General features: G+C 35.1%; 2 protein-coding genes across 2 annotated transcripts; one reads left to right on the forward strand and one right to left on the reverse strand.

The window, feature by feature from the left end:
• Window positions 1–56: 56 nt before the first annotated feature.
• Window positions 57–4800, reverse strand: LOC105639305 (uncharacterized). The gene is made up of 7 exons (XM_012223316.4): window positions 4322–4800; window positions 3789–3924; window positions 2606–2687; window positions 1885–2060; window positions 1224–1361; window positions 996–1135; window positions 57–727 (listed from the first exon to the last, which is right to left on the reverse strand). Exons 1-7 carry the CDS (start codon window positions 4437–4439, stop codon window positions 465–467), a joined length of 1053 nt encoding a protein of 350 aa, XP_012078706.1. The 5' UTR covers window positions 4440–4800; the 3' UTR covers window positions 57–464.
• Window positions 4801–5610: 810 nt separating this feature from the next.
• LOC149494438 (26S proteasome regulatory subunit 8 homolog A) lies at window positions 5611–10885 on the forward strand. The gene is made up of 9 exons (XM_089725004.1): window positions 5611–5925; window positions 6853–6950; window positions 8445–8669; window positions 8803–8865; window positions 8949–9112; window positions 9487–9643; window positions 9730–9828; window positions 9909–10019; window positions 10520–10885. The coding sequence occupies exons 1-9, from the start codon at window positions 5724–5726 to the stop codon at window positions 10658–10660; spliced, it is 1260 nt and encodes a 419-aa protein (XP_089581130.1). The 5' UTR covers window positions 5611–5723; the 3' UTR covers window positions 10661–10885.
• The last annotated feature ends 1312 nt before the right edge of the window (window positions 10886–12197 follow it).

Genomic DNA, 12197 nt, shown 5'->3' on the forward strand with positions numbered 1-12197 from the left:
AAAAGGGACTATGCTTAAAGAAAAGAAAATGGAAAGCAGGAAAATGGAAGCCCAAGTATGAAAGCTTCCTCCAAATCCTTGAAAAGAAAGAACTGGAGGAAAAATTTATTTGATCATTAGAGCATTTCCACATCCATCAAAATATTTTCCAGGACTAGTTCCTCATAGCTCACAGAAGAAAAATAAACTTGGGAGTCAAAACATGTACACAGATTCACCATCAACCACAATGCAGATAGTAAAGACTTTAAGAAGTTTTGAGGGATCGATTATGAAGGTAGGTAGGCTGCAAAACATGTATAGGTCCGTTCTATCTATTTAATGCATTACTGGCTAAAGCTTGTACAAGAATTAGGTGGTCTTAAATCCTATATATGAGGCTAATCCTATACCTCGGCCTCTTGCAATACCAACCTATCCCACAACCCAAAAAAACAAGAAAAGAAGAAATCTTTTTTTGTTCATCAATCTGTTCCGGCTTCTTCCTTGTCATTGGCCTTCCCATCGTCTGAAATGTGGAAGCCCTCAATTTTTCGTGAAACTTCATCTGCAGTTACCTTCACCTTTTCAACTAATCCATTTGCTGTGAGCCCCTCCCTGTCATCATGAGTCAAAGGGCCTGTCTGCCATATCCTTATGGTTCCATCCTCAGAACCTGAGGCATATGATTCCCCTCCTGGCGAGAAGCGCACACAGTGTACAGGACCATGGTGACCCTTATTGCACGCTGCCAAATCAAAATTGACAAAGTCACTTGCCATAATCCAAAACAAGGATGAAGGAATATTTTCAGGACCATATAGAACATTTAACTACTCTAAAATGGAGCAGAAAAAAAAAAAATCCCTGAAAACACAAACATAGATTACTAAATGTAACGGATCCATCGCAATACCCCATACAAGGAAGAGAGAACCAAAAAATAGCTTCAAGATCATCATACCCATGCAGCCTTTTCTTGTTTATTTTATTCAATAAATTGTGGGAGCATATACCTATCTCATTGCCAGTATGAAAATCATACACATGAATCCACATATCTTCTCCTCCAGCAATGAACTTGTTCCCATACTTGGGTTCCAAAGAAGCTGATTCTACAGTGCAAGGCATGTTGTAGCTCTTCACCAACCCAAAACTAAGGGGGAAAAGGTGTCAAAATATGATATCAGTTAACCACAGAAACTTTTGTTACAAGAAACGAACAAAGTGAGCTTGGAACTTACTGGTTTGCATCCCAAAACTTTACAGTAGAACCATCACAAGTTGTTATATATCGACCGTCTTGACTCACTTCAGCACTGGTCACAGATGATTTAGTCTCAAGCGTTTGCACTATCTTGCCGCTTCTAACATCCCAGAGTCTGAATGATAATCAGTTATATCAGCAAAAATTAGAGAAACTAGTTAACCTCAAAACAGTCATTGAACTAAATTCCACACAAAAGTTTAAATCTTAAAAAAAAAAAATACATGTTTTTACAGAAAAAAAAAAGCTCACAACTGGGATTCATTTCTAGAACCAAAAACAATTGGATCATCTGCTCTAAATGACCTAATCCTCCTAGCCAGCCAGTCCTTTTCATATGGCCCTTGATCCCACAAACTAACAAGCAATAACCATAAACCCTCGAATGCTGGATCCCACAAAAGAGTTACTCAATTATCTCCTCCAACCCCAACGCACTCCCCAACAGCACAACCAAAAGAGAAAAATAAACATACTCACACAGTGAAAAGAAACACAAGAAAGATGGATTTTTCTCTTTCATGACAGGTTACAAACACAAAGTTTATCAACACACAAGTGCATATATTCTCAAAAAACGACACAAGTGCATATTACTATTACTGTAGCTAGCTTTATACATGATTAAAGAAGCTAACCTCACACCCCCCATATCAGAGCAAGAACTCAGTATTGTCTGATCACTGTGAAGCCATGCAACAGTTCTGATTGAGCCAGGAGACTTATCAACTTCTCTTGGAGGAGCATCTGGACGATTCAAATCAAAAATGCGAAGGACTTTTTCTACTCCTCCAGTGAGCAGAAGATGAGTATCCTGAGGCCAGATTGGGAAAATATTGAGAGAGATTGACGTAGAAACGTAGTGAACAAGAAAAGCACAGATCCACTCATCCACTTCCGTGACATATGATTCCAAGAATTACAGTAACACAAAGACATAGGTTTTATAATAAATACTATTTATAAAGGACATCAAAGGCTCAAACAAACATCGTCGATATCATGTCACTTGAGCATTAAAATTACCTTACAAGTCACCCTCCAAACTAAATCTTCCAGCTTAAGATACTAGGGAACACGAAAACAATATGTTTCAGGGTAGAAAAAGCAGATCGATTGCTCTGGAAAAATGCTTTCATCAAAGTTTAGTTACTCTTGTCCACTTAATTACTTTGTTTAACATTTTGTCAAACATAAAGAACAAGAAGCTTCAAAGTTCTCAAAGTAGGTCAATGCCACTGACTTTAATCATGTAAACGTGCTCACATCTTTAAGTGTGATAGTATGCATTATGATAACAGAAAAGAACCATCCTTTGCCCACTGAAAATTGAAAAGAAGAAACAAATGCTGACTTTACCTCTGAGAATGCAGAAGCTCGCACAATGTGCTTGTGTTCAAATGAATGCAGTTCATCCCCTGTTAATGCATCCCAGACTTTCCTGTATATAACATTGTTGTACATGTTAAATTAACAACTAACTGAAACTTTATAACTATAATGACTATTTACTATGTAAATTTATAAAACCTTATGCACCCCCGATGAAACTTTGCATTTTATCTTATACAAAACAAACCCAACTTCCACATGACATAGATATAGCATGCAGTTATCATCTTTTAATAACTATATAAATATAAAAAAAATCACATGCTAACATCCTCAAGCTCCCTAGATTATGATATTGTTTGGCAAGGAAAAAAAAAATGCTTAGCCTCTAGTAACAGAAGAATGACTTGTATGAGACGGATTTTGAACAACCAGGCAGAAGCTAATTGATTTTCCCAGGCTCAAAACATGAAGTTCATTCACCAAAATAATCAAAATGAAAATTCATCTGGAAGCACCCGTACAAGAGACAAATAAATGTAAAAAAAAAAAAAAAAGAAAAGGAAAAAGAATGCATGCTCCCTTTTGTCTTTTTCTGTTTGCAAGAGAGAATAAGTGATCATATGCAATAATCAATGTTATGTGATCTACAATTCTATAACAATTAAAAGCAACTGTAGAACAGCTCAATGGATGGGACTTGAATTCAATATCACTTTATAACTGTAAATGCAAAAGAAACAAACAAAAGCATCATGTTGGCAGGCAGCAACTTTGACCTTCAAAACATAATGCACAAGTACTCACATAAGATGTCACTCAAAATTTAGCAGTGCACCCATAAAAGCCATGAACAGACACTACTATGGAAAAATCCATATGAACAAGAAGACTTGGGTATGAAGAAAGCTTAAATAAATGCAACATCCAACAAGAGTCATAACAAAACGGTAAACCTTGAAAAGGCACATTAAAAGAAATTTAAAAAAACGATGAAGAAAATCTCGGGCTGTCAAAAACATACAATGTTACATGTCTCTTTAGGTTTTCTCAGTTCGCACACATTCATAAGATGGTTATATCTACAATGAGAAGGACTCAAACATAGATAAAAAAAGGACATGACATTCACCAAGAGGTGCACAAAATTTAAAACTTTGATAGCAAGAAAGAAAGCAATAGAAAAACACAAAAAAATGTAACTACATACGCAGTAAAGTCAGCAGAACCAGAAGCAGCACGTAAAGCATTAGTATCCAAGCAGCAACTCCACACCGCACCCTTATGTCCTTCAAAAGTTCCAATCCAATCTCCGGTCTCTCCATTTCTAAGCATTGGACTAGAATCTGAACCCAGAAGAGTAAAACTCCATAATTCAACAACTAAACAAACAATTTACAACATCACTAAAATGATCCACCCATTATCATCGAAATCTCATGGTTGACCGAAATGGAAAAAATTCAAAATGAATAGTTGTAATCAACTCTAACATTAATTAAGATTCTAAATTGGACTTTGTCCCTGCAAAATCAATAATGAGGAGGGCAGACACGAACTCCAAAACAAGATTAGCCGTCAGTGAGTAAATTAAAAAAGTAAAAAATATTCTAAATTGGGCTTTATTAAATGCTTCACAAGCAAATTCATAAACCATTAGAATGTAACCAATTTATAACAAATCGGAGCCTATGACTGAATCTGTCTATAATTTAAAACCAAAAAACAAAAATGAAAACGTACCCTTGCTAGCACTTATGAGGAAGAAACCATCAGGAGTGATTGGACTGTAAAACAGATCGACGACTGGGCGAGAATGACCATGGCACACAAGTGGAACCGCCACCCTTTTCTTATCCATCAGATTTTCTTTTTTCTTTTTGTCAAAAAGAAATATAATAACCTAAAATCTTTTGTAAAATGAAGATTTCTTATGATCTGAAATTTTGGAGAAGAGGAATTGATTAAAAAGAGAAGCGTGTCTGTGTTCTATACAGAGAGTAAAGAAATGGCGGCATTTGACACAGGTGGGAAAAGCTGAATCTTGGATTAAAGGAAAGCTTGAATCCACACCCCCTAACCCTAGGCTCTGCTGGGAATGAAATGCTTTGGAGCAACTAAAAGAAAGGAAGGAGAAATAAAAAAAAAAAAAAAAAAAATCGAAAATTAACAGGAAGAAAGAATTTTGTTAGTCCACAGAGCAGTGAAACAGGGGCTAGGCGCAAGGAGAACTCGAACTTGGATCCGACCTTATATAAGGGTGACTCTGGCGTTCTTGTCCTTTTGGGCTTTATTTTTTAGTGTGGGCTCTGTTAACTATAACAAAGCCCAACAATCTCTTTCACAGATTGCTAACTTGATGAAAAAAAAAAAATTTACTGACTTCTTTTTTTATATCCAGCGGCGTCCAGCTCTTAGGGCTGAACTGTGGACATGTATAGTTTTTACTCTTCATTTCGAGTCCATGCAAATACCCCTCTATATGAATTGAGCAAATTTCCAATACACATGGATTATGATCCATGAGCATTAGCGGATTTAAAAGCAAGCAGAAGTTAATTGACTGCTTGAATGCCTCCGAAAATCAAAACTTTAAATATGGTAATAAATAATCATTAAGTATCTCATTTATTATTTTTTAAAATAACAGTAATAATAATAATTATTTAATCATTTAAAATGTTCGATAAACTAAAATTATGCGGCTAATCATACAATACAGATAAAATGATTCTCTTTTAACTCACTAAATTAATAAAGATTCTTGCGGTTATCAATTCGAAATCTGAGTTTTTTTTACTCTCTACGTGTGCATAGAAAGTGAATAAACCAAACCATAGTTAATCACCAGTAAATGTCCCTTTTAATTTTTTTCATTTCACCGTTGATTTGTATTTGATTTTTTAGGATTTTGTGAACTTGAAGATACCGAAGCCTAATGAGACTCGGTAACTTGGGCCCGATGTACATACTAGATAAATATCGGACCGCCACAGGCCCACGGGCAACTATATAAATACGCCTAACCACGGAGAGAGCATTTTAAGACGACCGACGGTAGAACCGGAAACTCGCATCTCACCAGACTTGTTGGCAAAGAAACCCTTCAAAATCAAAAACCCAATATACTCTGAATCTTGCCATAATGGCCACGGTAGCGGTGGAGAATAAGCAGCCGGAGTCAATGATCGCAGAGGAGACATGTTCCGCCAAGGGGGCGGTGAAGCAAGGGGAAGGGCTTAGACAATACTATCTCCAACATATCCATGAGCTCCAGCTACAGGTCCGTCAAAAGAATAACAATCTCAATCGTCTCGAAGCCCAGCGTAATGAGCTCAATTCAAGGGGTACGTGCTAGGTGTAATCTTTATGTATTACCTGGTGCATTTGAATTTAGGTTTTGTGCTTTCGTTTGTTCTCTCTTGAATTGGAAATTTGGGGTTTTATTCGGTTTTCATATGGATTTGGTTCTTAGGGTTTTGAGCCCTGTTTATGTTCAATCTCCAATATATTTGTTCTTTTACTATGCAATAAGCCTTGTTATTATTATTATCTTCAATTGATGTGGTTTTTTTTGCAACAACAACACCGGAATTTCTTATGTGCGTAGATCTAGAAAACTAGCTGTTGAGCTGTATTATTAACGTGTTGAAACAAGAATCACATTAATGGACCTGCTTAATAATGTGCGTTGTGAGCTCAACTTCCGGTTATGCTGTAAAGTGGTAAATGAATTAGATTCAGCTTGAGCACTTGGGTTTGATGCCAATTCATGTATCTTTTTGCTGCTTGCTGAATGTCTATTCAGCACAGCTGGGTGCTGGTTTTACAGTTGTTAAGTCTTGGGTGCATGAACCTAAGCCTATGTTTTGTCCCTATATACAAGGAACTGATGAACCGATTATATGTTATATATGGAACTATATACAAGGGACTAATGAACTAACATCTATGTAATATGGACCAGTATGCTAATCTTCCTGCATTCTGGATACCCTTTTTCATAAAAATGTGTTGGCAAGGCATACAGTTTAGAATTACAGTGAAGCTGTTGGAATCCTGTGCTTTACAGCATCATTGACAGTGAAAAAGTTAGCTTTTTGGCTGGTCGCTTCTAACACGTGGTGAAGATGCAAAAGCATGGCATGTAGGATATGTTATTAAGCTACAGTTTCTCTTTTAGTTGATATATTGTTATTGTCCCTCTCCTAGTTCATTATTTATCTACAAATTGCGTGTAAGTTGTTTAATTGTTTAATGTTTGACGTGGCCAGTGAGGATGCTTAGAGAAGAACTACAGCTGCTTCAGGAGCCTGGTTCATATGTTGGTGAAGTTGTCAAAGTGATGGGGAAAAATAAAGTGTTAGTTAAGGTACTAAGTTTCTTTCAATCCTAGCCAAAACACTTTGAAATCTCTTAGTCCTTTGTTAATTTGTTTACCATGCATGATATGAATAATGATTCAAGATTTTCGTCTTCCACGCTCTAGAGAGTCCTTTTGTTTTTGAGCTTTTTTGTTTCCATTGTGCTTTATATGTCTTTTGATTTGTATATGGTTATATGTGAACTTTGTCATAATCTTATTTTTTGGAAGTTGGCCTTCTGTGAAACTGTCTTTGCTTATTAGAATCAGATATTGTTGTGATGCATCTGTTGGGCATGGTCTGAACCAGACTTGTCAGAACTCTTGATTCAAGTAAAGACTGCTCCTGAGGTTATGGCATAGTAGTCTTTTGTGAAAGAAGTCATTATTCATTCAAGTAGTTAAAAGCGGCAAGCGCAATCAAAGCGAAGCGTCCTGTTATTGCCTAATGTGCAAGGCGCACCAAAAAGCACTTGCCGTAGTGAAGTATGTGTATATATATATATATATATATATATAGACACACGCACACACACACATAAGAAGAAGAAGAAATGAGGGAGAGTGAGTACTGACTCTGGCAAAGTTCAATAGTTAAAAGCAAATTGCGAGTAACCTCAATAATAGAAAACATGAAAAATAATTGAGATGCATAAGACTGTATAGTGGAGATAAATGGTGCAAGAAACTCACTTTGAGTAGATGTCTTACTGTTAATTTTTTCCCCTCTTCTAATAATCCTAGGTTAAGAGAAGAAAACGTGTGTTAGAAAGTCTACCTATTGGAAAAGTTAATATATTAAATCTTGTATTTGACTAGAATACCCCTAATTTTGAGTGGCAGAGATCGACTCTTGATAGAATAGAACATTATCTTCATAACTTGTTGCCTCATTTGAGGCACTTGCTTAAATGCAATAAGAGAGCACCTGGTTGAATGCCATCCCACCAGGTAGTTTAGAAAATGTCAGGATGCTTTCTTGCTGCACTTTAGTGCCTAGGTGTGCACCCCATGCTCTTTTGACCATGAATTATTCAATGCAGTATTAATGGAGAAGTATTATTTTGGGGCCAATCATTTTCCTTGGTTGGAAGAAATAGTTAATGCTTTGTTTTGGGTACGAAGTATCTCCATTGGCATTCCTGGTTAGTTTGTGCCATTATTTATGTCTATATTATATGTCAATGGCATGAAAACTGTTTATGTCTATTTTATATAATAGAAATATTGAGAAGGTAAAAACTTTTATATGGAAAAGAGAGTACTTAATAGTACAATATTGTATAATGAACAAAACAATATTTTATATCTTATATGACTAATTTAGCTTGATTACTGAATATATTTGGAAGTCTACTAATGTTAAACCTTTTAATATAAATAAGTTATTTGTAATATTTTGTTTATGATTTGTTTTTCTTTTTTTGTCTCTCAATGTTTAAAACTTTAAATGTAGTAGTAGATACCTGTTTTCAGCCATTTACAAGTGTCGGTTTTTTCCAGGTACATCCAGAAGGGAAATATGTTGTTGATATTGATAAAAATATTGATATCACAAAGATTACACCATCGACAAGGGTTGCTCTCCGAAATGACAGCTATGTTCTTCACTTGATCTTGCCAAGCAAAGTGGATCCCTTGGTCAACCTTATGAAAGTTGAAAAGGTTCCAGATTCTACATATGATATGATTGGTGGCCTTGACCAACAAATCAAGGAGATAAAGGAGGTCTCTGGATACTTTTATCTATTTTGCTGACATTATTGTTTCTTGTTTCTTGATTGTTAATTTCTAGATTTCTTTTTAGGTTGTTGATTGGCATTGGCTTCATTTTTAAACTGTTTTCTTTTAATCTTTTCAGGTCATTGAACTTCCAATTAAACATCCTGAATTGTTTGAGAGTCTTGGAATTGCTCAACCAAAGGTAAAGTTAAGTTACTGTGCTATTGTATCCATTAATTAAGCTTTTTACTGAACATTATTCGTATTGACTCTCTCTCATGACAGGGTGTTCTTCTGTATGGGCCACCTGGTACTGGGAAAACGCTATTAGCTAGGGCAGTAGCACATCATACTGACTGTACTTTCATTAGGGTTTCTGGCTCCGAACTGGTTCAGAAATACATTGGTGAAGGCTCTAGAATGGTCCGAGAACTCTTTGTCATGGCAAGGTTTGCGTCTCTCATCACCCATTTCCTTATCGTGGATGCTTCATAATTAAATTGTTATATGTTAATTTCTTTAGCATCTGTTCCCCAACTTCTCTTTATTTGTTTGCGCTGGTTGCTATTGTCAGTGTTTATATTTAAAATTAATTCTGAAAAGGGGCTCTGCAACTATCTTAATTTAGTGTAATATTGGCTGAATGTTTATATGACATGAAAGATGCTGTTTCTTGTCATTCTTGTGGAGATTCAAGAACTGATGCTGGAAAAATGAAAAAATTTACCGTGAATGTCTTAGCTGCAGCCTAACATGAAAATGTTCTTCTGCTTGGCATTTCAAATTTTGATATGATGATTTCTCTCCTTTTGGTTCGCCACAGGGAGCATGCTCCATCTATCATCTTCATGGATGAAATTGATAGTATTGGTTCTGCAAGAATGGAATCTGGCAGTGGAAATGGTGACAGTGAAGTGCAGCGGACTATGCTGGAGCTTCTCAATCAGCTGGATGGATTTGAAGCATCAAACAAGATCAAGGTATCATCAAATGAATACCTTCAGTAAGTAGAAATTAATTTTGATACGTTGTGTGCTTGTGTATTTTGACATGCACTTTTGAACAGGTTTTGATGGCGACTAATCGGATCGATATTCTGGATCAAGCTCTCCTTAGGCCAGGACGGATTGACAGGAAAATTGAATTTCCAAATCCCAATGAAGAGGTGAGCTCCATTGTCACTGGTTCTATCTGTTTTCTTCAACTTGCTTAAAGAAAATAACATGCTTAATGATGAATATGCAGTCACGTTTGGATATCTTGAAAATCCATTCAAGGAGGATGAATTTAATGCGCGGTATTGATTTGAAGAAGATTGCAGAGAAGATGAATGGTGCATCTGGTGCAGAGCTTAAGGTATTTTTCTCCTTATATCTGTGAGATCTTTATCATCTTTCCTCTTGATGTTGTCAACATTTAAGAGGTTCTGTTTCCAAACTTAATGTTAGATAGCATGTGGGCACCTACATGTTCTGGTTTTGCATTTAATTCTCAATATAAAATTGTATATCTAGGTCCTGAGTTAGGCCTATATCTTAGGCCCTCTCTTGAAAGAGAGATGAATTGTCACAACAAGAGAGTGAGTTAAAAAAAAAAGTATCATTTATTTCCAACCAACTTGGTCTGTATTCAAAATTTGTTTTATTTCTCCAGTTAACATCGCCATTCTGATTTGTTCCCATCGAATGACTTATTAATCCTTGGCCAAATATGGGAACCTTTTTTCAAAAAGAAAAGGAAAAAATTTTGCTGTATATGTTAAGAGGCAACATATGTAGGAAAAATTCTGGAAGTAGCTTTAAACTTCTTTTTGTGTATCTTCTTGATGCATATTTGTGCCTTTTCTGCATTCACAGGCTGTGTGCACGGAAGCTGGAATGTTTGCCCTAAGGGAGAGGAGGGTCCATGTAACACAGGAGGATTTTGAGATGGCTGTAGCGAAGGTCATGAAGAAGGAAACAGAAAAGAACATGTCACTGCGGAAGCTTTGGAAATAAGTTAAATCTTATATTGTGTATTTTGTGTTTTTCTCTTTCCAAACCAATTGGAGCGCCAAAAAAAGAAAAAAGGAAAAAATTCAACACTTGCCCGTTCTCTGCGTGGAATATTTTGCAGGACTTGTTTTGCCTGCATGGACTTAGTTGGCGTCATGCATGTACCCCTTTTATTCACAGGATGAAGGAATTGTACGAAAGACGGATCCCCGGGGAGGGACTCTGTAAGACACAGTTAGCCCTGTGGATTTTATTTTGTAAGTCTGAATATTACTTATCTTGATTTGATCCCTACCTTTCTTTTGAGTCTAATCTGTTGGTTGGTTGCTTGATCATCCTTCCAAAGTGACAAATCAAATGCCCTTTTGGATTGGAAGGAGGAAAATTGTAGGAAGGGAAATAAAAAATAAAGCTTGTAGAAATTTGGCCGTGCCCTCCTATTTTCTTTTGGGTCAATAAGGAGTAAATGATTTGGATCTTTTGGGATGGGAAAATGATAGATTTTGACAAATAATGCTCTTGTAAAAATTGTTGTTTACAAATGTGATGCCAAATGGAAACTGTTTGCAAACCTGATACTAATGTTTTCTTTTGCTATGGAGAGAGAGGTGAGAGAACCTTGTATTAAAAAATCACCAACCCATCGAGTGGTCTAAATGCAATAAAAAACTAACTCACTGAAGAGTGTGGCGCAAAAATAAAAATTTTAAATTATTAAATAGCTTTTTCACTGGAACAATTCATTTAGCGATTTTTTTTTTTTTTTTTGAAATATGGAATGTGATTTCAGGAAAAATATATAAAAAATTAATGTTTTGTTAAGAATGAACCGGCTCAACTGATGGTTTTAATAAAAAATTATTTACTTCTAAGTTTTTTTTTTTTTAGAATAAAAGATTTGTTGCATAAGTATTTCCAATTAATTCATAGTTAAAAAAAAAAAAAAAAAAAAAGCACATCATCTGGTTTGTTTTGGTGAATAGCTTTGAAAAACAATTTAGAGTGACTAAGGTGGGGTTAGACATCTCGAAAGGTGTCGCAGCGCCTTCTTTTAGTTTTTTATTGGAGTCATTTTGGAAAAATCCTTATCACGGTAGCACAATAGTTTTAGATTTTTTTTATTTTTATATGTAAAATATTAATTAATTTATCGTTTGTATAATGTTTAAAATGATAATTTATATATTTTTCAATTTTTAAGTGAATGCTTAATCAATTTAATTTTATAAATTAAAATATTTAATAAAATGATTTTATAAATTAAAAAAGTGTGATAATTATAATAAGTACAAGTATCTAACAAGTTAAAATGGTAAAACGTGCCACAATATGTATTTGGCCTAAAAATAAGTGAGGATATATAAATTTCGCTATAAACTCTTTGCAAAAAAATAAATCTTATAGCATCATAAACTTAGAATGAACCTATTGTACTCTAAAATTTAAACTTTGATAATTATACATATATTTCTACACTAGTAATAATAATTTTTTTGAGTTTTTAATTTATATATATATTTATTACATGTAGTTAAGATAA

This window comes from Jatropha curcas, chromosome 8, assembly GCF_041381405.1.
Source record: "Jatropha curcas cultivar XTBG-Jc1 chromosome 8, XTBG_Jcur_1.0, whole genome shotgun sequence".
Lineage (NCBI taxonomy): Eukaryota > Viridiplantae > Streptophyta > Magnoliopsida > Malpighiales > Euphorbiaceae > Jatropha > Jatropha curcas.